We start from the raw sequence: 25,096 nt of genomic DNA, 5'->3' as shown, positions 1-25,096 counted from the left end.
CAGATTATAGCTGAAACTAGTAAGAAGAAAAAAATTTGCATCCCGTAAGCACAAACACACAAACACACACACATTGGTTGTCATTGATAATGATAATAGTGTGCATGTATGTAAAATGAAAAAAAAAAACAAAAAACAAAACAGAAAAACGAATGAACAAATTACAGGTTATCCTTTTTTTTTGTTTTTTATATTTCTTTCTCTCTTTTGTGTAAAGAATGAATGAAAAGACGGCAAACTCTATGGACTTTTTTTTTCATGTTGGTGACATTGTTATCAATGTCGTCGTTAGCAGCAATGGAAAATGATATAATGTTATTGTCCACCGATGATGATGACGACAATGATCATTCAAGATGATGATGAAAACATTCATTAATGAATTAACAATTGAATGGAATATGTGTGGATGAATAAAAAAAAAAACTCGAACAAGTAGCAATGAATGGAAAAAAAATAGAATATCCAAAGAAATGATTAGACATAAATTAAAAACCTTTAAATATATCATTAACATCATCATGATGATGATCATCATCATAACTATAGTGGATGAATGATGGACAAATCGTTTGGTTGGCTGAGCTTTTTTTTTTAGGCACTGGTTTTTGGATTTTTTCCCGCTCTTTCTCATTCATTATTATTATTATAATGATAATAATGATTCAATGAATTCATTTAGGTTTCAACTAATGGAAAAAAGTATACATTTCCCGTAAAAAAAAGCGAATAAAATGAAAGAAAATTCATCATTTTCTTGTCGAAAATTGTCTTGTTAACGCTAAACAATCATTGACAAATGATAAATGATAAATGAACGAACGACAACAACAACAAAAGGAATTTTGAATAATTTCTAGAAAATTTTTCTATGAGAATCACAGAAAAAAAACATAATTTCAAATTGTTTCAAAATTTTGTCTTTTAAAGAAAAAAAAACAAAAACAAGAAAAAATCATTGATCTGTTACAATGTTTTTTTTTTTTTGATTTGGTTGCGGTTTTTTTTCTGGTATTAAAATCTGCAACAGCAAAAGCATCTTATCCGCAACACGCAACATCTGTTTCAAATTCTTTCTTTTTTTTCTGTGGTTCATGGTTCATCGAAAAGAATGGAATCGTATAGAATAAATAAATTCTTTTCACAATGATCATTTTTATTTCATACACACACACATAGATATGCATTTAGAATGTGAATGATATTTAAATTTTTTTGTTTCGTTTTTCAGGTTCTGCTGTTATTGTTGTCGTTTCATTATATCTTGGTGTCATTTCCAACTGGTGTTGATGATGATCAGATGTGTTCGATCATCTAAAATTCGGATCGAATCGATTGAATCGAGGGAAAAGATTTTTTTTGTTTTGTTTTGTTTTTTGAATGGGAATTTTTTTTTCTGTCGTTGTTCGGTTCGGTTTTTATTTGAATAAAATTTAAATTTTCCAGATTTTTTTCTCTTTTCACAATTTGGATTTTCAATCAATATCAATATCAGTGTCATATGTTTGTGATTTGGAAAATCAGTTTCTTCTTGGATGAGAACACAACATTTTCAATAATTGAAAAAAATTCAAATTTGAAACAGGTAGTGTCATCTATCGGGAGAATTTTGTTTTCATGAATTTCAAATTTTCAAAATTCATATAATCTCACCATATTATTCCAATCGATCGATAATCGATATAATTGATATTGAGAAATTAATCTAGAAAAATATAATGGACAACGGACAAAAATCAATGATAACCGATAATTATACTGTATTGGAAAATTTAAAAAAAAACAACAGAAACGTTTTATTTTATTTTACGTAATAATAATCGACGATAAGTAGACGAAAACAAAACAATTTCAAAAAACAAAGGGTCACAAAACACATTGGCTATCATTTGTCCAATGAAATGATTAGTTAACAATAGAGAACATTATAATTATTATCATCAAACGGATTGAATAATATAAAAAAAATAAACGGATTACAAATTCAAATTACAAACCTAATTTTTCAGTTGATGTCAACATGTCTGATAATTTATAATCAAATTGTTTAAAAAAAAGAGAAAATTTCAATCATTTGGATCGATATAAAATGACCGATCGATTGATTGAATCGAAATCATTCACAGCCATTCATCGATTCAACATTGTTTCAACGAATTGATTCCAATTTCTGATTTTCGAAAATCAAATGTTCAGAGTATGTCTACAAATACCGTGGTTAACTATTGTTAATTTTTGATTCATTTTTTTCCATCAACAGTTACTAATTTTGGCTAGTTTAGCCATCATGGCCTATGGTTCACATTATGGCCACCATTATCATCATCATTCGGTACATTTACCTGTCCATTCCAAACATCATGTAAAATATTACCACGTGCATGGGCATCATCAAATACATCCAATACATGTCGAAGGTAATACATAAAATTTTTCCTAAATATTACCAATAATCGATATTAATATTCTTTTACCAAATCATTCATTCAGTCGAAGCACATGCTGTACCGATACATATGACATTCAAATCAAAATCATCACATCTTTCCGTTGATCAACATCATGAAAATGCTGGTGGATCACATAAAGTATCACATTCTGAAGGTCAGTTGATCAATGGATCATTCAGATTAGCTAATTTTTTTTTGAATTAAATCGATCAATAGATGAACCACATTATCTGAAACATTACGTGAAAAAACCGGTTTATCAGGAAGTAAATGAAATCATTACACCATACCGGAAAATTACACAGAAAATCGAGCCCGTACATGAAGAAATTGAAACTTTGGTTGCAAAAAAACATCATGATTACCATGAAGATGAACATCATTATGGTCATCATTATGGATATCATGGCAGTAGCGGTGGTGGTGGTGGTGGTGGTAGCAGCGGAAGTGGTGGCGGTGGTGGTGGTGGTGGCGGCGGCGGCAGTGGTGGTTTTGGCGGTGGTGGCAGTTTTGGCGGTGGTGGTGGCGGCGGTATTGGCCGTTAAAATATTTCAGCATTTTGAATGCAAATATTTACACATCCACACATTCATACATGACAATGAAATGTTTAGAATTTCCAGATTTCTTCTCTCTTTGGATTGATCGAATGAATTGACAAGACATCCGCGTACACCCAAATACCAATTAGTACCAATCACGCATACACACATAAACAAACACACACACACACACACACTATCTGATTGATGAAAATTTGGAATACAAATAAAAAAAATTATTTTTCACGCACTGAAAAAAAATGTTTTTCTTTTTGGAAAAAATTTTAATTATCATTTTCCGAATAACGATAATGATTTCATATCATTTCACCGATTGTCGCCACAAATTTAAATTTCACAATACAAAAAAAAGAGAAATTGTCAACTTTTTGTGAAATTTTCACCCTTATATAAACTGATTCGAAATGATTCAATTAAAAACATCCGACAATCAATCGGCAAAAAAACATTTTTTTCATCAACAGCAACAATGATCAAAGTAAGTTTCAAACTTTTAAATATTTTGTGAATTCACTACTTCTCACACACTTTACAGTTTTTAATTCTTATCGGTTTATTGACATTGATGATGGCCATCAACAAAACAGCGGCTGATAATAAATATCATCATAATCATTATTCGATACATTTACCGGTCAAGTCTAAACATCATATCCGATATTATCATTCAAAATCACATCATGATTTACATCCAATTCACGTTGAAGGTATGTAAAACATGACAAATTTCAACCACTTTTGTATTTACCTATTTGCTTATTTTTCTCTGTACACACACACACACACACACAGTGGAAGCGCATGCCGTACCAATACATATGAATTTCGAATCAAAATCATCACATTTAATGGTCGATCAACATCATAGTGGATCAAAACATGGTACAAATAAAATATCACATTCAAAAGGTTCGTCAACTTTAATTTATAAATGCCAATTTCAATTAGCCATAAATTTCATTATCATAGATGAACCACATTACTTGACACATTATGTGGATAAGCCAGTATATCAGAATATTTATGAAACAATTCGACCATATCGCAAAATTATACAAAAAATTGAGCCTGTAAATGAAGAAATTGAAACAATTGTGGCTAAAAAACATCACGATGACGATTATGGTTATGGTCACCATAATGAAAATGGTGGTGGCAATGGTTATGGTCATGAAAAACAAGATGTCCATTATAACGATAAAAGCGATAATGATAAGGAACATTATTATGGACAATAAATACCATCATCAATCGATTCAAATTCAATTAAATGGCAAAATTTATTTATCCATTAAAAAAGCATTTATTTAAACCATTTAATAGAGAATAAAATTCTTAAATTCTCAATTTTTTGCGTTGAAAATCAAAAAAAAAAAAAAAAAATATTTCATCCACATTCTGACTATCCAAAACAACAACAACCGAACCCGAAAAAAATGACAATTTTTTCAAACATTTACATTGACATTTATCATTTTTTATTTTATTTTTTGGCAATGTCCTAACAACAACGAAATCACAAATAATGATGATAAGTATAGTTTTCAAGATGAGGATAGTGTAATAATAAGTGGCCCAATCATTTTTTTTTTTTTTGACCATTTATTCATCCATTCGTTGACATAAGAGAGAAAAAAAAAGTTAATTTCGATAATTTGTCCATCATCATATTACCCGACTATTTAGGCTGAGATGATTCAAAATAAACTCAACATAAAAACACCACTCCTGTTTTGTTGTTTGTGATGAAACATTTTTATTTATCTCTCTCCTCCCCCAGCACTTTTTTTCTTGTTTGACAATAAATTATTTTGATGATCACTGTACTACTTGGCTACTAGGTCTTTATCAATGTCAAAATGTTTCATTTTTTTTTTTTGCTTTATTTGACTAATAAATCAACTTTGTTTGTATGAGAGTTTTTTTTTTGATGATGACAACATGATATGATGATTATCATGATAATCAAGGATAAAATGAAAAACCATTGTTTTTTTTGCTGTTTTTTTCTGTTTGTTTATATTTATAAAATAAATAAATGTATCCAGTACTAGCAGTTGTGAATAGATTGGTCAAATTTCAAATGACAAGTCATTGTTTTTTTTTTTGCTTGGAACCATTTACTGAAACTACTGATGGACAACAACAACAAAATTTTTCTCTTCGTGGTTAATTGACCAACCATCAATTTTTTTTCTCGTTTTCGACCAGAATATTCAACCAAAATGGACAATGGTTTTTAATTGATCAATTACAGTGTTTTTTTTTCTCTTTGCCATATTTATAAATTGCACAACACACACACACACACACAACAAAAACAAAAAACAAATCAAATCATCAATTTTGTAAATGAAAAAAAAAACTAGATTCTAGAATCAAATGAAAAAAATATCCAAACAAAAATGACTGACACTTGACATATCCTAGAGAGAGAGAGAGAGAGAAAATGAAAAGAATATTTCTCTTTTCATGAATCAAATCGACTTTTTTTTCTGCCACAGTAATAATCAAACTTAATTGTCGACTCATTTTCATTTGATACAATGTGTTTTTCTCTATAAACAATATATATCTATATGAAAAGAAAATAGCTCAAGTGGAAATCCTTCAACATTTGCAGTTTGAATTTATTTTATTTTTTTTTTTTTTTGACCGCCGCTGCCGCTACTAACAAAAAATGTTTTTCCACCATCTCATTTCTGTTTTTTTTTCTTGTCTTGTTGACTAATTTATGATGACAGCTTAGTAATTACAATTATACAATAATAATAATAATAATTTAAAACAATCGTCTTTTACTTTGCTTTTGATCATTGTTTCTTTCGCCCTCACTCTTCATCTTCTCGTCATCGTTATTTTGTTATATAACAATTCAAGGTTTCTTTCCATTGTTCATCATCGACGACATTTCCAAAGATAATTAATTAATAATAATTTTCTTCAAAAAAAAAACTTGCAAAAATCCAAATCAACAACAACAACAACAACAAACAAATCTTGTTGTTTGTATTATAATGACATTTTGTTTCTTTTTGAATTCGAGAAAAAATTCACGCTAATTGTTCCTTTGGTTTCTTTTCTGGTTGATGTGTGTGTTTGTGTGTGTGATTTGTCGATGACAGCTCTCGAGTATCATCATCATCATCATCCACAATAACACTGACAATGACAACAACAACGTTTCATTCTGTTTTTTTTTTTGTTTTGAAAATCGTAGTAAAATAATCACGAGCGTGATCTAATCAAATCTATCATATACAGACACCATAGATCTACTCAAAATATAATGTGAAAACAATGACGTAAAGGACAAAAAAAATCAAATTCGGTTATTAGCAATTGGGAAGAAAAAGGTTACAAGTGATAAACACAATAATAATTTATCATTCAATCTCATTTCAGGTCGAAAGGTTAGGTCACGTGAGGTCATGTGAAATTCTTTTTTGTTTTTTGAAAAAAAAACCATAAACATTTTTTTCTATTTAAAAAAATTAATGTTTCTAATTATGGAAAAATTTTAAATTTTTTCTGGAAATTTCAATGTAAAAAATTCAGATAACTGAAAAAATTTTCTCGAACGATGCCGCCATGTGTGTCTCCTGATGATAATAATAACAATAATGATGATGATGATGATAAAAATTTGTAATAAAATGTATCCACCAGGAGATATGATTATTTTTTTTTGTTTGGAACCATTTTATCGTTTTGCAACGAAAGAAAAAAAAAGATTAGATGATCATTCATTCATTCATTGTATTTTGTATTGGATTTTATTCAATTTTATTGAATTGAATATCGTGTGCGATGGCGCCCATTTATTTACAAACAAACAAGAAAGATAAACGAAAAACATCATCATCAGACAAAGTTTTCCAACAGATGATAATAATTGCCATTATTATCGATTTTATTTTAAGCCATTTTTATTTATTATGGATGGAATATGAAATAAGAAAAAAAAATAAATTCATTTTAATAGATGCCTCGAAGTTATTATCTTGTTCTTGTTCAAGAATTATATTATGAATGCAAAAGATTAAGAATAGGCCCATTACTTATTATTATTATTATTATTATTATGGGTTTTATACATAACCAGAATATTCACCATTGGAACAACGCAAAGAAAAACGCTGTCTCTATCGCTATGTGTGTGTGTGCGCGAGTAACATTGAACAAATTCCTTAATTGCACCCGATTGGTTTATATATTTGGCCATAATAATAATAATAATAATGATGATGATGGTTAATAGCTAATCATTTTCTTCGGATAAAATACTTGTGTGTGTGTGTGTTTTAAATGTTTTTTGAATGCAAATTTCGAGATATTATTCCAATGTTGTTGTTGTTGTTGTTGGTGTTGTTGTTATTGTGGCTTGAAAATAAAATGGAAATGTTTGTGGAAAAAAAATGTTACAAATAGTGTAGCAATTGGTCCCCGATAGACCAATAAAGATTATGTGGAACAAAAATTTTTTTCCATTGTATAAATACGAGTGGACGATTCTATTTTTTCAATTTTAAATGTTTCAGTAAAATAAAATCATCATTCTCTCTCTTTCCTGAATAATAATGATAACGAGTGTGCCGTGGAAAAAATTAATTAAAATTTATGCAAATTACAACAACAACAAAAAATTTCATTCATTCACTCATTCATTGTTTATCATCAATGGAATGTTTTTTTCCTCTCGAATCAAATTCCTATCCATTTCATTACAATGATGACTATTACCCGGATAAACAAACGATGGCGGCTAGTTACAATTGACAAAAAAAAAAATTAACCCACATGAGACCTTAATCGATCAAACAAAGTTTTTCAAAAATTGTAGCAAATACAATCTACTCTGTGTGTAGCAGATGTATTCCTTTGACATTCCTGCAGTATTTGTTTTGTTTTTTTTCCAATTCAAACTATTAAAAAGGGTGCATCTCTGAGAGAACCGGATATTTTCTTTGTTTTACCGAGAAAAAAAGTTCAAACAAGTCACGTGTGTGTGTGTGTGTGTGTGTGCGCGTTTGTGGGTGGTTCAAGTGGACAGAACAATTCATTTTCATCAGGAATAATAAATACACATGTCACGTGCAGATTTTTGTTTTTGTAACATAATAGATTGAATCAATCCTTTTTTCTGAGAATCAGTCCATTTATGAAAAAAAAACTTTGATAATGTGTGTGTTTGGCCATTCAAGTGGATTTTTTTTCGACACTTTTTTTCCTCACTGAAAAACAAACAGTTTCAATGGTTCAATGATTTTGAACAACAATGATCCATCGATGATTCGATTGAAAGGAGAAAGAAACGAAATTAAAATTCTATTAAAAACAATCGTAATCAATTTTTTTTCATCACTTTGATCCATACAATTTATTTATAAAGTTTCTGGTCAACCACCAACATTTAACAATAACAAAAAACAATTTATCCCGGTCAATCTACATCGGAAACAGCGACGAGTTGATTTAAAATTCAGTGTTGATGAGAAAATCATAGACAAAGAACAGAACGAAAAAAAAAATCTGGGCGTTAATATCATTATCATCAAGATGACCAGTTGCACATGATTGGTGAATATTACTGTTGCTGTCCATATAATTATAAGCACATATTCATCATCATGATCTGTTTTTTTTATTCATTTTTCATATTTTTTTTTTGAATATATACTTATTATATCATGGATCAGCATCATGGTGGTGGGCCATAAATGCAACAATTTTTACTACCTGTAAATTGATGATGATGATGATGATGATAATGTAGTTAGTTATCATCATCATATAATTATTATTATACACATATGAAATATAAAAAACAACTTGTCAACAACTTTTGATAAATTTAGAGTGTTTTGTTCAAATTGTTTATTTTTTTTGTTGTACATTTTCACTCTTATTGAACGAGCAAAAAAATCGATTTACATTCAAATCTTGAAAAAAACAGATATCACAGTCATCTTGGTTAAAATATTTGAACTTGACTCAAAACAGAAATAAAAGTTGGTTACTAACGGCGTTATAATTGAAATAAAATATAAAAAAAACACTCACACACACCCACTTTGGTGAAATATTTATGAATTAATCTCTCTCTTTCCCTCTTCTTCTTTTCATATCGGGTGTACGTTTTTTTTTGTCTGAAACCATTATGGATTCATATTATGCATTTTTTTTCACTACCGAATTGTTGAAAACACGATCCGGTTTCTGGTTTTTTTTTGTGAAAAAAAATAAAAACAGCAAAAAAAGAAATTACCAGGATAATTGACCTTAACAACAACAACAACAAAAAAGAACACGAGTGATAAGAAAAAACATGAGAAAATTGTCGGCATCATCATTATCATTGGAGCTTGGAAATAATGCAACTCAGCGAAGAAAATGGCAAAAAAAAATTGTCATTTTGAAAATTATACCCAGTGATCATTAGAAAAAAAACATTTAAAGAAAAAAAGTTCTCGTTTCCTGTGCCCCTTAATAATCATGGTGTTCTGCATTCTATGGCCTCAGGTTTCATAAACAAAAACATTTGAAACTTTGAATTATCCAGTTTTTTGTTCGCTGTTTTGTTTGTTTGTTTGTTTAAAATTGGATTTAGAATGGATAAAATGATAATTTTCTATGGATTCAATGAAATTTGATCATATTCATCATCAGAAAATCATCATAAAATTGATAGGGTTTCCATTCATTTCAAATATATTCAAAATACAAAAAAAAAACGAGAAATTTCAATTTTCCCTCAAATCATTCATCCATTCATTCATTCATTCATTTTACCCTACCAGGATTCAATCAGTCCTTCCATCACAAACACATCACACATTTAGGTTTGTTTTTTATCTGTCAGGTTTCCCTCTCACTCTATGTATTTTTTTTCTCGTTTTGTTTCAGTTGATCCATTTTATCATTTTTTTTTGGATTGAATAATGATGCCAGAAAATAAAAATTGGATATGCAAATCACACACACACATGATGACATGACATGTGTGTGTGTGTGTTTGTGTTCTAAACGTTTCTTTTTTTCTCACTATGCAACACATGATGAAATTATTTTGACAATAGCAGCCAAAAATATAGACAGAACAGGCAGTTATAGATTGATGGAACAAACAAAGCAAAAAATGAAGAAACATTTATCAAATAAATGTGTGACCAAATATACAAATTATCATCATCACCATCATCATCATTATTATTGGTGATGACAGTTGTGGCAAACACATTTTGACAGATTGATTGGTGGACTAATAATAATTGCTGATCAGGCGTTTACATAATGAGGTTGAAATTTTCATTTTTTTTATACTGAATAAAATGATAGTATTGGAATCTTTTTTGGAAACAACTTTTTTTTGGAATATTTTTTTCTCACCATAATCCTTTTTTTTCTTCTTTCATGATGAGACGAAAACAAATGTTTTTTTTTTGGGAAAACATGAACAATCAATTATGAAAATGAAAAAAAAATTGATTTAAATTTTTTTTTGTTCATTTCATTTGTTTGTTTGCATATTTCGGCTAGCCATAATCATAATAATCACCATTGTCTTGATGATGATGATGATGGCAATGTCGTTGAACACACACATATGGTTATCGAACAACATTGTTGTAGGTAAATGATGTATGATTACCATGATTTGGTCGATGGGAATGAGAATATTATTATTACGAAAGAGAGAAAGAGAGAGAGAGAGAAAAAAAAATTCCAAATGACCACCATCAAATATTGAATATGAATTTCTTCAATCTGAAATATTTTCGCTACAAATTATGTAGCAAAAAAAAAAAAAAGAAAACTCAGCAGGTAGAAAGAAATAAAAAGAAAAAAAGAGTTGTCTGGAACAATTGAAAAAAAACTTTCGACGATATGGACAGAATTTCTATAATCATCATCATCACCAATGTAGCCATTTTTTTTTGTTTCGTGGTTGTAGCAAAAATATGAAAAGATGACCATCATCAAAAGAAATGTAGCAAAAAACATTATCATTCAACAAAGCATGACCACCACCATACACCAAAACAAAAGAGAAGAAAACAATTCACATTTCAATCAATCGAGAAGAAAAGAAACGAAAATTCAATTCAATTCAAATGGAGAAATTCAATAAAATCATTCCTATGGCTAAGTTGATAATTATCGTTTTTTTTGTATGCGTAGTTTCTTGCCTCGTTCATAGATATTGTTATCAATTTTTTTTCAGCTGTGAAAAAAAACGAATGACCGACCTACCGGCTTTCTCAATTTCAAAAATTATTACACCATCAAAATGCGGATATTTGTATGTGTGACACTGCTACTGTGCAATGTCACACACACACACACACACACACTATATCTGATCCGGTTGTTTGTTTGGTGATGACCGAAAAAAATTACAACGACGATACAATGGGTAGGTAGAAATTTTTATTTTTTCATTTTTTTTTCAATTATCAAGTTGTCATTATTCGTTACGATTCGTTTGCTTTTTTTTCTTGCAGTTCATAACTATTTTTTTTATGGCCACAATGATCATCATCATCATCATTTCCATAAAGGTAGAATTAGGTATTTTTTTTCACTTGTATTCAAGTATGTGTGTGATGATGATGATGATGATAATTATAATGGATATAATGATGATCATCATCATCAATGGTTGTTGTCGTAGTCGTTGTCGTTGTTGTTGATCATTTATTGTCATTGTCATCAACAATGTTATATTCCTCTCTCTCTCTCTCTCTCTCTAAAAAACCATTTGTTGTATCCTGATGATGATTATTTTTGTCATCATCATCATCATCAACAACAACAACAACAATGTCACCAATATTTGGCCGTAAAACATGAAAATAGAGAAAAAAGTTGAAAGAAAAGAATTTAAAAATTTGAAATTTAAATATTCAAGAAATGAAAAAAAAATAATAAAATAAAATGAAATAATAATTACATAAACGTAAAACGAAACAAAATGGATTTTTTTTGGCAATCTTGTTGTTTGTTGGCCGGTTTATTCAACATTTGAGATAATTTTCAATTGTGAAATAATGTCTGATAATTATTTTACATTATTTTATCCACACATTTTTTTTTGTCCACACATTATGTTAATTTGATGATGACGATAATGACAATGTCCATTCAAATTAGAAAATTTTACCACACACACACACACATACACACATAAAACAAAGTAATTTATTCTTCGGTCATTCACAGATGAATATTTACATGTTTAGAATTAACAAACAGAAAAATAAAACAAAATCCAAATATTAAATCCGGTCATTATCATCATCATCATCATCATCATCATCGTTTATTTGTTTAATGTCCAGGAGTGGGTGGGTGTTTGTTTGGGTGTGCATTTTGAAATTTTTTTTTTCGAAATAAATTCATCGATGAAACATGGGTAACATTCAATGACAAGTTCAATTTATGATGATCTGGCAAGATTTCAATTCAACAAACATACACAAGTGTTATCAAGTGATAAACCAATTGATTATGATGATGATGATAATACTGAGCACTGATCTTATTATATTCGGAATATAAAGTCATGGATCATTTAATTCATTTTTTTTTTGGTTGCACTTGATCTATGTAATAAAAAAGGGGCCACCAGCCAACATATTGTATGGTGTCAACGAAAAATTTAAAAAAAAAACAAAGAGACATTTCGATGGATCAACAAGGTGGTTATAAATAAAATGAACGAATGAAGAAGAAAAAAAATCATTGGACCGATATTGACAACTAGGAAAAAAACCGACAGACCGACCGACCGACCGACCAACCAACCAAGTTACCGAATGATGATGATTGTCGTTGTTGTTTTTTGTTGTTGTTGTTGTTGTTGTATTTGAAATTTTTCAGTTAAACCAGAAATTATTTTCATAGTTCGTTCATGTATGTGACTATTATGATTTGATTTGATTTTGAAAACACACACAGATACGGATCATGATTTCTGTTAATACGAGATCCTGTGTGGGTCTTTCTTTTTTTTGATAACACAATGATTATTTATGATGATGATGATGATGATGGAATATCCACGATTTTTTAAAATTCATTTTTATAACACACACACACACAGAGAGAGAATCTTAATTTTTTCTCACTTTTTTTCTAACGATTATTGTTCATCATTATCATCATGTTTTTAATACACAAAAAACAACTAATGTCTTGTTGTGTGTGTGTATGTGTCTGTGTGTTTGAGAATGAATTATTATTTGTCACCATTATCATCATCTAGGAATCATCCACAAATTTCATGATGATGATGTTATAAAATTGAATATTTTTCTTTTTGCTATCCAAAAAACAATGGTACATGGTAGCAACAGGTTGTAATGTGCAATGTGTAACAAAAACCAAAATAATGGAAACTATATCAATTTCAAATTTTCAACATCTGCTACTGGCAATCATTATTATTAAAAAAAAATTGGTGTATCTGAAAACACACAGACAGTAGAGTAATAGTTGATTCTGAAAATTTCTAAAGTGATGATTAATGATTGACAATCATTTTTATTATTTCATTTTTCTGATGAAATCATTTCTTCTCATTTCCAACAATGAAACGTAAAAATTTGTTCTATTCAATATAATTTGAATGAAAAATGATTTTCAATTTGTTTTGCCAATGTTTGTTCAACGGAACAAAAAAAAAACAAAAACAAAAACAATGAAAATAAATAAAGAATAATGATCATGAGAGAGATTCAAAATTCGTAAACTTAAACAAATCGTAAACCAAAAAAAAAAAAAAATATACATTCGAACAAACAAACTGATATAACTAATTATTATTATCTGATCACGCGCAATATAGATACATTGTAATAAAAAAAAATACATTCATAAATTCTGTCAACTATAAGGAAAATATTGAGAGAAAAAAAATGAAATGAAATGAAACAAAAACAAACATCGTACACATGTAAACATTTTTCTTGTTTTCCATTCTCCATTGATCACACACTCTCTCTCTCTCTCTCTCTCTAATGACAATGACAATGATCATCATCATCATGAAAATAATGAAAAAAAAAATAAATAAATAATGGCCACCACGATTATAATACATACAGACAAATATGAATTTTTTTTTTCTTCATTCAAACGGGCGTTGTCCATCAGTAAACAATACATAAATAAATGACAATAATTTTCTTTTCTGATAATGATGATGAGTAACATTATTATTACAAATATTCATTTGTTTCTCTTTTTTTTTTTTTTTTTTTGAAAAAAAACCAAAGAAAAACGAATATATGCATAATTTGTGTTTCTATTTCAATATTATTATAGCCACCAACGTTTTGTACACAAATTTTTTTTATCGGTTGTCATTTACCGATGTTTTATATGTGTGTACATGTGTGTGTGATATAATGAACAAAAACAAAATTTGTACATTTTCAATTTGAACAACAACAAACAAAAAAAACAGTGGTAATACAAGTATATATATATGAAATATTACAACAATAATAATAATATATATATATAAATTGTAATTGTAATAATAATAGCCACACACATACGCGTACAACAACAACAACAACAAAAACAAAAAAAAACATTTACAAATGACACATGTGTAATATAAATGATCATCATGTTTTTTTTTTGTTTTTGTTTGCTGTTTTGTTTTCTGTTTTCATCGTCATTGTCAAGTATCATTATCAATTGTTGTTGTTTTTTTTTTGGTTATTATTACATAATGTTTTTTTGCTTCTCGCACAAATGTTTTTTTGTGTGTGTGTGTGTTTGGCATATTCATAAATGTTCCAAATGTGTTTTTTTTTTAATTTTGCATGTGTGTGGGGCCTTGTATCACCATAATCACCATCATCATTATCATTATTTTGAGGGAAAAAAAATGATAATTATTATTATGAATGACACATCAAACGATACAAGTTGTTTTGAATCTAAATTGTAGTCAAAAAAAAAAAAATTGAAATTATAGAAATTCAAATCTGTTGCCAATATTCAAATCGACGCATACGTAAACTGTTGAGGTTGTTATTTTAACAACAATCATTCAGTTATGTTTGTAATTGAATTATTGAATATATATATATTGAAAGCTTGTTAGCTATGTTATAATTATTAAAAATTATTTTGTTTCAAGTCTGACTAAATGTCTAATAGGTTATGGGCCTAGTATTGCTTACGAATTAACGTTTCGTTTTTTTTTTCTTTGTGCTTAGTCATTCTTGTTATTTTTTTACTCTTGTGTTATCATCATCTTTTTACCGTATCGATATTTTTTTTTACGACAATGTCCAATAAAGAATTTAATGTTGTTAAGACCCTTAAACTGGGCGAAGTAACGTATAGACAATGGTATGTTACTCTATTGGATGCTCTGGAAGCGCTAGACCTCGATGATTTTGTTAAAGATTTCAAGTACATACGTAATGATGGTGATGCAGCTATAACAAAAGAAGAGAAAGGTCGTATCGCAAAGGTTAAAAATATCATACGATTGTCGATTTCTAATGAAGATTTAGAAAGTATTATGGAATGTAATAATCCAAAGGAAATGATTAGTGAATTGGACAGAAAATATCGTGGTCCAGGTGCTAAGTCTGCTTGGGAATTATTACGTGATTTTGATACAATCAAGTTTGAAGGCTCGATTCAAGGTTTATTTGCTAAGTTACGGCAATTATTTGCAGCTTTTGCTGATAAAAATATTAAGCTGCCAAGTTATTTTATGAATTCAAAAGTTCGAGCTATTTTACCCGCTGAATATGATGAGATGTGCAAAATGGTTGACATCTATAATGGCGGAAGATCTGAAACTGATTATATGAGTGATAAACAGTTTGAATCCGAATTATTGAGATTCGAGAGAGAGAAAATTTTGAAATTTTCTGCCCAAAATACGTCATTGGCCGCAACAATTAAATCGAATAATTCTTCTACATTGTTGAACAAGAAGAAATTTGATGGTAATTGTAATTATTGTGGTGTTAAAGGTCATATTGAAAAATTTTGCCGAAAGAAAAAGAATGATTCAGAAAGTGGTAATCAAAATAACGAAGCCAAACCGAGTAATGAGAATAGAATTGCAAGTTTGGGTGCTGTTGTTAGGATTTCTGATATTGATCGTCATATGAATCAGTTATCTTCGAATGTGTCATCTTCGTTGTCTTTGGTCTCTGTGTCTTCGGTGAAATTTTTAGCTGATTGTGGTGCGTCCAATCATATCGTGAACAATAGATCGTTGTTGTCTAATATTCGTAAAACAAGTCATCAAATTATAACGATGAGTGGTGTGGTCAATGGTCCTGAACAAGGTGATATGAAATGTCAATTGTTTAATGGAAAAATTTGGGTTCCAATGGTAATAAGAGATGTATATTACGTAGCTGATCAACCATTCAATCTTATTGCGATTGGTAAAATTTGTAGACGGGAGAATGTTAGAAGTGTGACAAACAATGATGGTATCACGATTTATCACAAAGAAGATCCGATTCTTATTGGTGATTGGAGCACAGAATATCTGAACCTTATTGAATTACGATTGATTAGAATTGATGTTTCTTCTTCGAAAAATATTGTGAAGTTGCGTTTTTTTGATAACACAATGATTATTTATGATGATGATGATGATGATGGAATGTCCACGATTTGTTCAAATCCATTGGTATAACACATGTCACACAGAGAGACTTAATTTTTTCTCACTTTTTTTCTAACGAGTAGTGTTCATCAGTATCATCATGTTTTTAATACACAAAAAAACAACTGTTATCTTCTTGTGTGTGTGTATGTCCCTGTGTGTTTGAGAATGAATTATCATGTGTCACCATTATCAACATCTAGGAATCATCCACAAATTTCATGATGATGATCCTGGCCAATTGAATATGGTTCTTTTTGCTATCCAAAAAACAATGGTACATGGTAGCAACAGGTTGTAATGTGCAACGTGTAACAAAAACCAAAATAATGGAAACTATATCAATTTCAAATTTTCAACATCTGCTACTGGCAATCATTATTATTAAAAAAAATTGGTGTATCTGAAAACACACAGTCAGTAGAGTAATAGTTGATTCTGAAAATTTCTAAAGTGATGATTAATGATTGACAATCATTTTTATTATTTCATTTTTCTGATGAAATCATTTCTTCTCATTTCCAACAATGAAACGTAAAAATTTGTTCTATTCAATATAATTTGAATGAAAAATGATTTTCAATTTGTTTTGCCAATGTTTGTTCAACGGAACAAAAAAAACAAAAACAAAAACAATGAAAATAAATAAAGAATAATGATCATGAGAGAGATTCAAAATTCGTAAACTCAAACAAATCGTAAACCAAAAAAAAAAAAAATATACATTCGAACAAACAAACTGATATAACTAATTATTATTATCTGATCACGCGCAATATACATACATTGTAATAAAAAAAAAATACATTCATAAATTCTGTCAACTATAAGGAAAATATTGAGAGAAAAAAAATGAAATGAAATGAAACAAAAACAAACATCGTACACATGTAAACATTTTTCTTGTTTTCCATTCTCCATTGATCACACACTCTCTCTCTCTCTCTCTCTCTCTCTCTAATGACAATGACAATGATCATCATCATCATGAAAATAATGAAAAAAAAAAATAAATAAATAATGGCCACCACGATTATAATACATACAGACAAATATGAATTTTTTTTTCTTCATTCAAACGGGCGTTGTCCATCAGTAAACAATACATAAATAAATGACAATAATTTTCTTTTCTGATAATGATGATGAGTAACATTATTATTACAAATATTCATTTGTGTTTCTCTTTTTTTTTTTTTTTTTTTTTTGAAAAAAAACCAAAGAAAAACGAATATATGCATAATTTGTGTTTCTATTTCAATATTATTATAGCCACCAACGTTTTGTACACAAATTTTTTTTATCGGTTGTCATTTACCGATGTTTTATATGTGTGTACATGTGTGTGTGATATAATGAACAAAAACAAAATTTGTACATTTTCAATTTGAACAACAACAAACAAAAAAAACAGTGGTAATACAAGTATATATATATGAAATATTACAACAATAATAATAATATATATAAATTGTAATTGTAATAATAATAGCCACACACATACGCGTACAACAACAACAACAAAAACAAAAAAAAAAACATTTACAAATGACACATGTGTAATATAAATGATCATCATGTTTTTTTTTTGTTTTTGTTTGCTGTTTTGTTTTCTGTTTTCATCGTCATTGTCAAGTATCATTATCAATTGTTGTTGTTTTTTTTTTGGTTATTATTACATAATGTTTTTTTGCTTCTCGCACAAATGTTTTTTTTGTGTGTGTGTGTGTTTGGCATATTCATAAATGTTCCAAATGTGTTTTTTTTTTAATTTTGCATGTGTGTGGGGCCTTGTATCACCATAATCACCATCATCATTATCATTATTTTGAGGGAAAAAAATGATAATTATTATTATGAATGACACATCAAACGATACAAGTTGTTTTGAATCTAAATTGTAGTCAAAAAAAAAAAAAAAAAAAAAAAAATTGAAATTATAGAAATTCAAATCTGTTGCCAATATTCAAATCGACGCATACGTAAACCTATTGAACTAATAAATGATAATGATGTAATAATGCCAATCCATTCACAAATGGCACCGAATATATGCCATTCATAACCATCATCATCCGGTGACCAATGTTGACGAATTTCATTATTTAAATTTGCCATTATATTACCACGTTGATAGCCAGAAATTGGCATTGAAATTATGAATATTGATATAGAAATCAATGATAACCATGATTGTAAACGAATAGTGATGGCACTACTTTCACAATCAATATGATCAATAAGTTTTATCGCTGCAAACATATAATAAGTTATTGGCAACCAGAATACAAGAAAACCAGCCATATGTGGATGAATATTTTCGGTTTCACGAAAATTTCCAATCATAATCAAACCGATTGGTGAAATCCACGTAGCAATTAATGAATAATAATTTAAATTAATCAACCATTGTCGTTCTGCATTTATTGTTGCTGTTTTTTCTCTGCTAAGATAATATTCAATTTGTTTATAACGAAATAATCCAGCTATAAATACTGTGAAATCGTGTACAAAAATCAGAATTGAATCCAATTAATCACCGATCAACTTACCAAGCAATGCAATAATATCGATCATCATTGAAAAATAACAGGCAACCGGTGGATGGCCACCAGTATCACTTATATATGGAAATAATGGATATACAAAACCATTTTTGACGGTTATGTAATAACTAAAAATTAACAGTTTGAAAATTATTATTTTTGATCAATGGAAAATTCATTGATGATCATTTACCATAATAGGAAAAATATAGACAATAATAATGGCAATGTAAATACAAAGATCCAAATGTATTGGAAATATTTTCTAAAATATTCCAATGGATTTTTGTTGTCGATGGTCATGTTGTTGTTGCTCTTTATCGAAGATGATGTTGGATTCTTTTCCAAATCCACATCAATGATATTTGTTGCAAGCATTGTGGTGGTTGTTGTTGTTTAGATTGAATCGACAAATGAATTACTGATTTTAGATTCTTGAAAAAAAAATTTTCATCGTTGTTTTTATCGACAAACGTTTTCCTTTCTTTTTACACACATAAATAATAAAAACAGAATATTTCTTCTTTTTTTTGCCTTTCCTTTTTTTAAATTTAAATATGAATAAACTTGCAAAAACAACATCTTATTATCATTCGTTTCCACTAAATCATGTCTGCTTGTTTTTATTTATGATGATGAATGAACTAATGGATTGCATTTTCAATCAATCGGTTTCGATGACCATGGCAAACGAGGTAAAAAAACTACGAAAAACAAATTTATCACTACAATAACAACTACGTGTTGAATATTGTTGATAAAGATTGTGTTGTGATAATGATAAAAAAAAATTTCAAAATAACAATCAGGTGAGAATTGCCTACGTTCTAATGTAATAATAAAAAAAAATCAATATTGATCAATTAATTGTTGATTGAACAAAAAATTTAAATACGGTACATGACCAGCCATCTAGCGGCAAATATATGAACTGTGAAAAAAATTGAAAAAACAAAATTGTCAAACGACAAAATTGATTTACGATCATTGAGATTGATTGACAATTGGATCGCAAAAAATGATGATGACAATAGTAGATTCGTTTAATGGGTGTGTATCGTTGTCAAGTTGCACGATAACCGCATACACACACACACACACTTGTCAAAAAATGAAATATACACTTGTATTTGTTAAAAAACAAATACTTTCGACTTTGAACTTGACACAATTGGTGATGATGATGGAGAATCTTATGATTTTTTTTTTATTGTTGAAAATGATTGTCATCATCATTTTGGATATAGTTTTACCTGCGTGCGAGTGTTCACTGTTCTCTTATCAAATCAGATAATAATCAGGCACGCTTTTTCATCAATTGATGAAATCCTATGTGTGTGTGTGTGTGTGTGATAATTTTCATTTATCTTGCCAATCATTTAATGTTGTTGTTGTTGTTTTTCTACATAATTGTTTCGATTGTGTAGGGGCGTGTTGTTGTGTACTTGTTGTGGCATGCAACAGGTATAAGGGTAAAAGTATAAAAATAAATTGCTCTTGTTCTTTGAAATCTTCTTTTTGTTTGTTTCTGACAAATTTCAATTTTTTTTACAGAAAAAACGCATATTTAATAGTATTGGCAAAAAATGAAAAACTATCATTTTCTTCTGGTTGTTGGTATGTTGTGGAACAACTTCATTCACGACATTTTCAATTTATTTTTTTTCGTTGTTTTTTTTAGTAATATTCATTGTAATATCCGAAATAAAAAGTGAAACGCATCGGAAACAATTTGTTTATCATTATGATACGGAAAAATTGATTCGAAATCTATTCAAACTTGTACCGAAAATCGATGGATATTCCTATAATACTGAAAGATTATCAAAACTAACGTTTTCATTACTACATCGACAGCCAAGATTGGCGAGCACTTGGAATTTTCATGCCACAAAAAATCTTGATACAAACTATGCCGATGAAATTACATCATCATTGATAAAAAGTATAGATCAAATCATACAGAAAGCCAAAGATGAGATTGATCATTTACAATCAATCGGTAATAAAAATGGATTCATTAGACAAATGAATAAATTTCTTGAACATGTAAGCAATGTACGACAACAAATTATCGATTTTGGTTGCGATGATGATCAACTTTCAACTTCAAAAAATTGTTTATATTATCATGACATTGTGATTGCATTAAATGTTGAATTGAATGAAAAAATAAAACATTTTGGTTGAACCATGAAAAAAACACGGTGTGACATTAAATTTTTTTTTGTTTTTGCATATAAAAACGATTGAATTTTTTTTGGAAAATTGATCAAAAATTGATTGATTTGCGTTGAAAATTCACATTTCGCATACAAAATGAATGCGATCCACCAATTTGGATTATTATTTTTCTTCATCATCATTTCAACAATTTCAATCGAAAAAATTCGTGCTCAACAAAATGATGTTGAACAAGATTTTGTTCCATTGTTTCTGGAAGTGTTAAATCGTACCTATATCGAACCAGTAACTATTGATCATGAATTAAAATCAATGTTATTCGATCCGGAATTTATTGTCCATTGTTATGATGATACATTTGATGGTCAACAAATGAATCTTTATACAATGCCGCATCGACAAATTGTCGAAAATTATTTTGTAAGTTTTACCATTGAATTCAATCTTTTTTTTATCAATTTTGTTTTCTCTAAACTATTATCATCAACTTTCGATGGAAAAAATGAACAACAAAGACTTCGTCAGAAGTTCGTCCCATGATTCAAAAATCTGGATTAATGGCCACGATGCAACAAACAGAAGAACGTATTGATATTACATTAACAAATTTGAATCAATTAATGTCAATAATTAATGAGTGTCTAAAGTTGGAACAACCAGAAAAACGTTCACGTGTTGGCATTACGACATTGACACATTTGGTATGTACAATTATTATTGGTTATTGACTTAATTCACAAGCCAAATTCTTTATAAACCATAGAGCAGAGAAGAATATCTAGAACGGTTAAATCCAGATATTTTGAAACATATTAGCGAACCACAACCGCCTAAAGATATACTGACATTACCTCAAAGTAATTGTGGTGACATTTTCAACCCTAATTTGCCCATCTCATTCGATTGGGCAGCAAAAGGAATGGTCACCTCGGTCAAAGATCAAGGATATTGTAATAGTTGTACAATATTTGCACTGATGGCTTCAATCGAATCTCAATATCTTTTGCTAAGTGAAGGACAAGTGGCTGCAAAAGATGTTGATTTTAGTGAACAAGCCATTATAGATTGTATAGAAGAGGATGTATGTGAAAGAGGAAGTCAAGTAAAAACAGTTTGGAAACAATTATCGCGTGTTGGTCTGATTGATGAATCATCGTCACCATATTATGGAAGGGTAAGTGAATTTTATTTCTATTCAAAATACAAACGAGATCGATAATCACTTTATTGAAATATATATCCAGAAACTACCAAGTTGTGTTTATCATGCATTCAGTGAACATAATGTAACATTAGCACACATTTGTGCACGTACTGGCAATATGGAAGCAACAATCATGTCTGCCGTTTATGATTATGGACCAATAATGGCAGTGATTGATGCTGGCGATGAATTATTTCAATATAATCGTGGTCCAAATAATTGGCGTTGTGGTGATAAAACATATAATCATGCCATACTGATAACCGGATGGACTAATGACCATTTCATTATCAAAAATAGTTGGGGAACCGGATGGGGATTGAATGGTTATCTTTATTTGCCTAGATATATGAATGCATGTAACATTGAACTATATATGGTTATTCCATTTGTTAAAAGAAAACCACCACCAAGACGAAGAAATTAGATGATACTGAAATTCATTGAAATGAAACGAAACAAGAAGAAAATATGCTAATGTTTTGTGAATGGCGGGTATTTGATATTTATCAAATAAATTAACCTTTTCATTTTATTTTTTAAAAACAAAAAAAAATTGAAAATTTCAGAGTTTAATTTGTTTTTCATTGATCCAAATCAGAAATCTGAAATCAGATCAATTTTTTTTTTGTTTTTCATTTCATTGTTTTGTTTATGGCAAAAATGAAAATTTCTTATTAATTTATTTTTCAACCACTAGATGTCGGAAACATTGTCATTATATTTGATGCCTGGTTTTAGAGGCAAGACAAGAATACCAAAAAACAGACACACATTTTCGTCGAAAATTTATTTATTTAAATTAATTGATGATGAGATGCAATTGAAAATGTTTGAAAAAACCTAAAAATCAACGTATACGTTTGAGCATCAAGCCATTATCACATTTGGTATTGATCATATGGTGATTTCTGATTTGTTTGATTTATTCATTTGGTTTTTTTTTCTACAGACTGTTGATGAATTTCTGAATCAATGAATTGAAACCTGAAGTGATGACATTTTCAATCAGTAAATGATTGATCAATTATTCAATTGATCCATGAAATTAATGAGATGATGCTTTGAAATATTAAACGTCCAATTGAATAAATTGTTGAAAATTGAAAGATTTTTTTTTATTCATTCATATGATTGAAACATCAGTCACCATCACAATGTCTTTATGCCGATCATCATTGTTCTTTTTATATTTTTGTTTCGATATTGCAATCCATCAAGTACGAACACAACTTGATGATAAAAATTATCTTTTAGCATTACGATCGGTTATTAAGAAATTAAATTTCAATCAATTATCCTATGATGAATTTCGAAATGATATCAAACAATTGGCTACTGTTGATCCAGATGATCTGAATGATTGTTATGATAGTTCATTTAGTGAACGAAATCAAAATATAATTCATATGGATTTGAATACGATTATCGAAGAATATTTTGTAAGTTCTACCAAGTTATAATCAATCAAGTGATTCTCATGTTTCAAAAAATAAATAGAATACACCAGAACAAATACAGCTATTATCAATGGAATTATCAGATGGAAATCAGCATACAGATCAATTATTAGAGCAACGAGTGGAAATTCTGGCTACAAATATATTGCAATTGACTAAAGTGGTTTTGAAATGTTTGGAAAGTCCAAAAGAAAAACGTTCCCGATTAGGTATAACATCAATTTCACATCTGGTAAGTATTCCATATTGAATATATTGGATTAATTTTTTATAAAACCAATTTAAATTAGTCTGAGGAAGAATTCCAATCGCTTTTGGGTGATCAATTATATGATTCCATGCAGAATTCCTCATCGGAAATAATATCGGGTCCGAATCTACAAATAACGATGAAATATAGCTGGACTGACCATAACGCTGTAACACCTATACGTAATCAATTTCGATGTGGTAGTTGTGCAGTATTTAGTGCAGTTGCAACAGTTGAAAGTGCTTACCTTATCCATTATGGTCGTAAACGAATGATATCACCACAATCGATTGATCTAAGTGAACAATCAGTTCTAGACTGTTTACAAAATGGTGTTTGCAAAGATGGATCATACGTTGATGAGTCATGGAATATTATCAAACGAAAAGGAATATCAACGGAAAGAGAGCGACCATATCAAGCCAGACAAACTGGTCATTGTAATCGAAATCCACAATCATTGATATATATGAAAAAATGGATTCAAAATTATCAAAATACAGAAAAATACATGCAACGGTTAATATTACAATATGGACCAATATCGGCTTTAATTGATGCACGTAAATTACATCATTTGAAAGGACCATTTCATGGTTATTGTGGACAAAAAATAACTCACGCAGTAGTGATTGTTGGTTGGATCCAAAAATATTGGATTATCAAGAATAGCTGGGGAAAAAACTGGGGACTGAATGGGTTTCTTTATCTGCCCCGTGGCCAGAATAAATGTAACATTCAATATTATGCTGGTGTGCCATTCATTCGATGATCAAAAC

General features: G+C 29.1%; 7 protein-coding genes across 9 annotated transcripts; 6 read left to right on the top strand and 1 right to left on the bottom strand.

Moving 5' to 3' along the window:
* The first annotated feature begins 2,131 nt into the window (after nucleotides 1–2,131).
* On the top strand, nucleotides 2,132–3,230 carry LOC124493792 (uncharacterized). Its single transcript, XM_075732387.1, has 5 exons — nucleotides 2,132–2,197; nucleotides 2,261–2,417; nucleotides 2,491–2,604; nucleotides 2,667–2,814; nucleotides 2,902–3,230. The coding sequence occupies exons 1-5, from the start codon at nucleotides 2,189–2,191 to the stop codon at nucleotides 2,993–2,995; spliced, it is 522 nt and encodes a 173-aa protein (XP_075588502.1). The 5' UTR covers nucleotides 2,132–2,188; the 3' UTR covers nucleotides 2,996–3,230.
* Nucleotides 3,231–3,450: 220 nt separating this feature from the next.
* LOC142597589 (uncharacterized) lies at nucleotides 3,451–4,251 on the top strand. The gene is made up of 4 exons (XM_075731834.1): nucleotides 3,451–3,491; nucleotides 3,549–3,720; nucleotides 3,806–3,922; nucleotides 3,983–4,251. The coding sequence occupies exons 1-4, from the start codon at nucleotides 3,483–3,485 to the stop codon at nucleotides 4,249–4,251; spliced, it is 567 nt and encodes a 188-aa protein (XP_075587949.1). The 5' UTR covers nucleotides 3,451–3,482.
* Nucleotides 4,252–15,320: 11,069 nt separating this feature from the next.
* LOC142597588 (uncharacterized) lies at nucleotides 15,321–16,703 on the top strand. Its single transcript, XM_075731833.1, has one exon. It carries the CDS (start codon nucleotides 15,321–15,323, stop codon nucleotides 16,701–16,703), a length of 1,383 nt encoding a protein of 460 aa, XP_075587948.1.
* A 1,901-nt stretch (nucleotides 16,704–18,604) lies between these two features.
* On the bottom strand, nucleotides 18,605–19,672 carry LOC124493374 (DNA damage-regulated autophagy modulator protein 1). The gene is made up of 3 exons (XM_047056447.2): nucleotides 19,413–19,672; nucleotides 19,226–19,347; nucleotides 18,605–19,168 (listed from the first exon to the last, which is right to left on the bottom strand). Exons 1-3 carry the CDS (start codon nucleotides 19,595–19,597, stop codon nucleotides 18,621–18,623), a joined length of 855 nt encoding a protein of 284 aa, XP_046912403.2. The 5' UTR covers nucleotides 19,598–19,672; the 3' UTR covers nucleotides 18,605–18,620.
* Nucleotides 19,673–20,664: 992 nt separating this feature from the next.
* LOC124494360 (uncharacterized) lies at nucleotides 20,665–21,422 on the top strand. Of its 3 annotated transcripts, none has more exons than XM_047057537.2 (3): nucleotides 20,665–20,683; nucleotides 20,774–20,836; nucleotides 20,901–21,422. In XM_047057537.2, the coding sequence occupies exons 2-3, from the start codon at nucleotides 20,806–20,808 to the stop codon at nucleotides 21,407–21,409; spliced, it is 540 nt and encodes a 179-aa protein (XP_046913493.1). In that variant the 5' UTR covers nucleotides 20,665–20,683; nucleotides 20,774–20,805; the 3' UTR covers nucleotides 21,410–21,422. The 3 variants fall into 3 exon arrangements, with proteins under 3 accessions (XP_046913493.1, XP_046913491.1, XP_046913490.1); XM_047057535.2 differs by having other exon boundaries at nucleotides 20,669–20,697; XM_047057534.2 differs by lacking the exon at nucleotides 20,665–20,683 and having other exon boundaries at nucleotides 20,722–20,836.
* Nucleotides 21,413–23,077, top strand: LOC124494356 (procathepsin L). Its single transcript, XM_047057529.2, has 4 exons — nucleotides 21,413–21,823; nucleotides 21,919–22,104; nucleotides 22,167–22,577; nucleotides 22,648–23,077. Exons 1-4 carry the CDS (start codon nucleotides 21,539–21,541, stop codon nucleotides 23,032–23,034), a joined length of 1,269 nt encoding a protein of 422 aa, XP_046913485.1. The 5' UTR covers nucleotides 21,413–21,538; the 3' UTR covers nucleotides 23,035–23,077.
* A 342-nt stretch (nucleotides 23,078–23,419) lies between these two features.
* On the top strand, nucleotides 23,420–25,090 carry LOC124494358 (cathepsin O). Its single transcript, XM_047057531.2, has 4 exons — nucleotides 23,420–23,497; nucleotides 23,560–24,049; nucleotides 24,108–24,299; nucleotides 24,358–25,090. Exons 2-4 carry the CDS (start codon nucleotides 23,738–23,740, stop codon nucleotides 25,087–25,089), a joined length of 1,236 nt encoding a protein of 411 aa, XP_046913487.2. The 5' UTR covers nucleotides 23,420–23,497; nucleotides 23,560–23,737; the 3' UTR covers nucleotide 25,090.
* Nucleotides 25,091–25,096: the final 6 nt, after the last annotated feature.

Source organism: Dermatophagoides farinae, chromosome 6 (assembly GCF_024713945.1).
Source record: "Dermatophagoides farinae isolate YC_2012a chromosome 6, ASM2471394v1, whole genome shotgun sequence".
Taxonomy (NCBI): domain Eukaryota; kingdom Metazoa; phylum Arthropoda; class Arachnida; order Sarcoptiformes; family Pyroglyphidae; genus Dermatophagoides; species Dermatophagoides farinae.
The sequence above is the reverse complement of the archived record's forward strand: the minus strand, read 5'-3'. Positions and strand labels throughout refer to the sequence as shown.

Bases quoted from the DNA above. Each gene is read 5' to 3' on its own strand.
- LOC124493792 (XM_075732387.1), top strand. The intron at 2,418-2,490 runs GTAATACATAAA...TCATTCATTCAG, and splicing joins ACATCCAATACATGTCGAAG to TCGAAGCACATGCTGTACCG. The intron at 2,605-2,666 runs GTCAGTTGATCA...ATCGATCAATAG, and splicing joins TAAAGTATCACATTCTGAAG to ATGAACCACATTATCTGAAA.
- LOC142597589 (XM_075731834.1), top strand. The intron at 3,721-3,805 runs GTATGTAAAACA...ACACACACACAG, and splicing joins ACATCCAATTCACGTTGAAG to TGGAAGCGCATGCCGTACCA. The intron at 3,923-3,982 runs GTTCGTCAACTT...TCATTATCATAG, and splicing joins TAAAATATCACATTCAAAAG to ATGAACCACATTACTTGACA.
- LOC142597588 (XM_075731833.1), top strand. From the start codon at position 15,321: ATGTCCAATAAAGAATTTAATGTTGTTAAGACCCTTAAACTGGGCGAA.
- LOC124493374 (XM_047056447.2), bottom strand. From the start codon at position 19,597: ATGCTTGCAACAAATATCATTGATGTGGATTTGGAAAAGAATCCAACA. The intron at 19,348-19,412 runs GTAAATGATCAT...GTTAATTTTTAG, and splicing joins TCTATATTTTTCCTATTATG to TTATTACATAACCGTCAAAA. The intron at 19,169-19,225 runs GTAAGTTGATCG...ACGATTTCACAG, and splicing joins CGATATTATTGCATTGCTTG to TATTTATAGCTGGATTATTT.
- LOC124494360 (XM_047057537.2), top strand. From the start codon at position 20,806: ATGAAAAACTATCATTTTCTTCTGGTTGTTG. The intron at 20,837-20,900 runs GTATGTTGTGGA...TGTTTTTTTTAG, and splicing joins TCATTTTCTTCTGGTTGTTG to TAATATTCATTGTAATATCC.
- LOC124494356 (XM_047057529.2), top strand. From the start codon at position 21,539: ATGAATGCGATCCACCAATTTGGATTATTATTTTTCTTCATCATCATT. The intron at 21,824-21,918 runs GTAAGTTTTACC...TGAACAACAAAG, and splicing joins AAATTGTCGAAAATTATTTT to ACTTCGTCAGAAGTTCGTCC. The intron at 22,578-22,647 runs GTAAGTGAATTT...ATATATATCCAG, and splicing joins CGTCACCATATTATGGAAGG to AAACTACCAAGTTGTGTTTA.
- LOC124494358 (XM_047057531.2), top strand. From the start codon at position 23,738: ATGATTGAAACATCAGTCACCATCACAATGTCTTTATGCCGATCATCA. The intron at 24,050-24,107 runs GTAAGTTCTACC...AAAAATAAATAG, and splicing joins CGATTATCGAAGAATATTTT to AATACACCAGAACAAATACA. The intron at 24,300-24,357 runs GTAAGTATTCCA...AATTTAAATTAG, and splicing joins TAACATCAATTTCACATCTG to TCTGAGGAAGAATTCCAATC.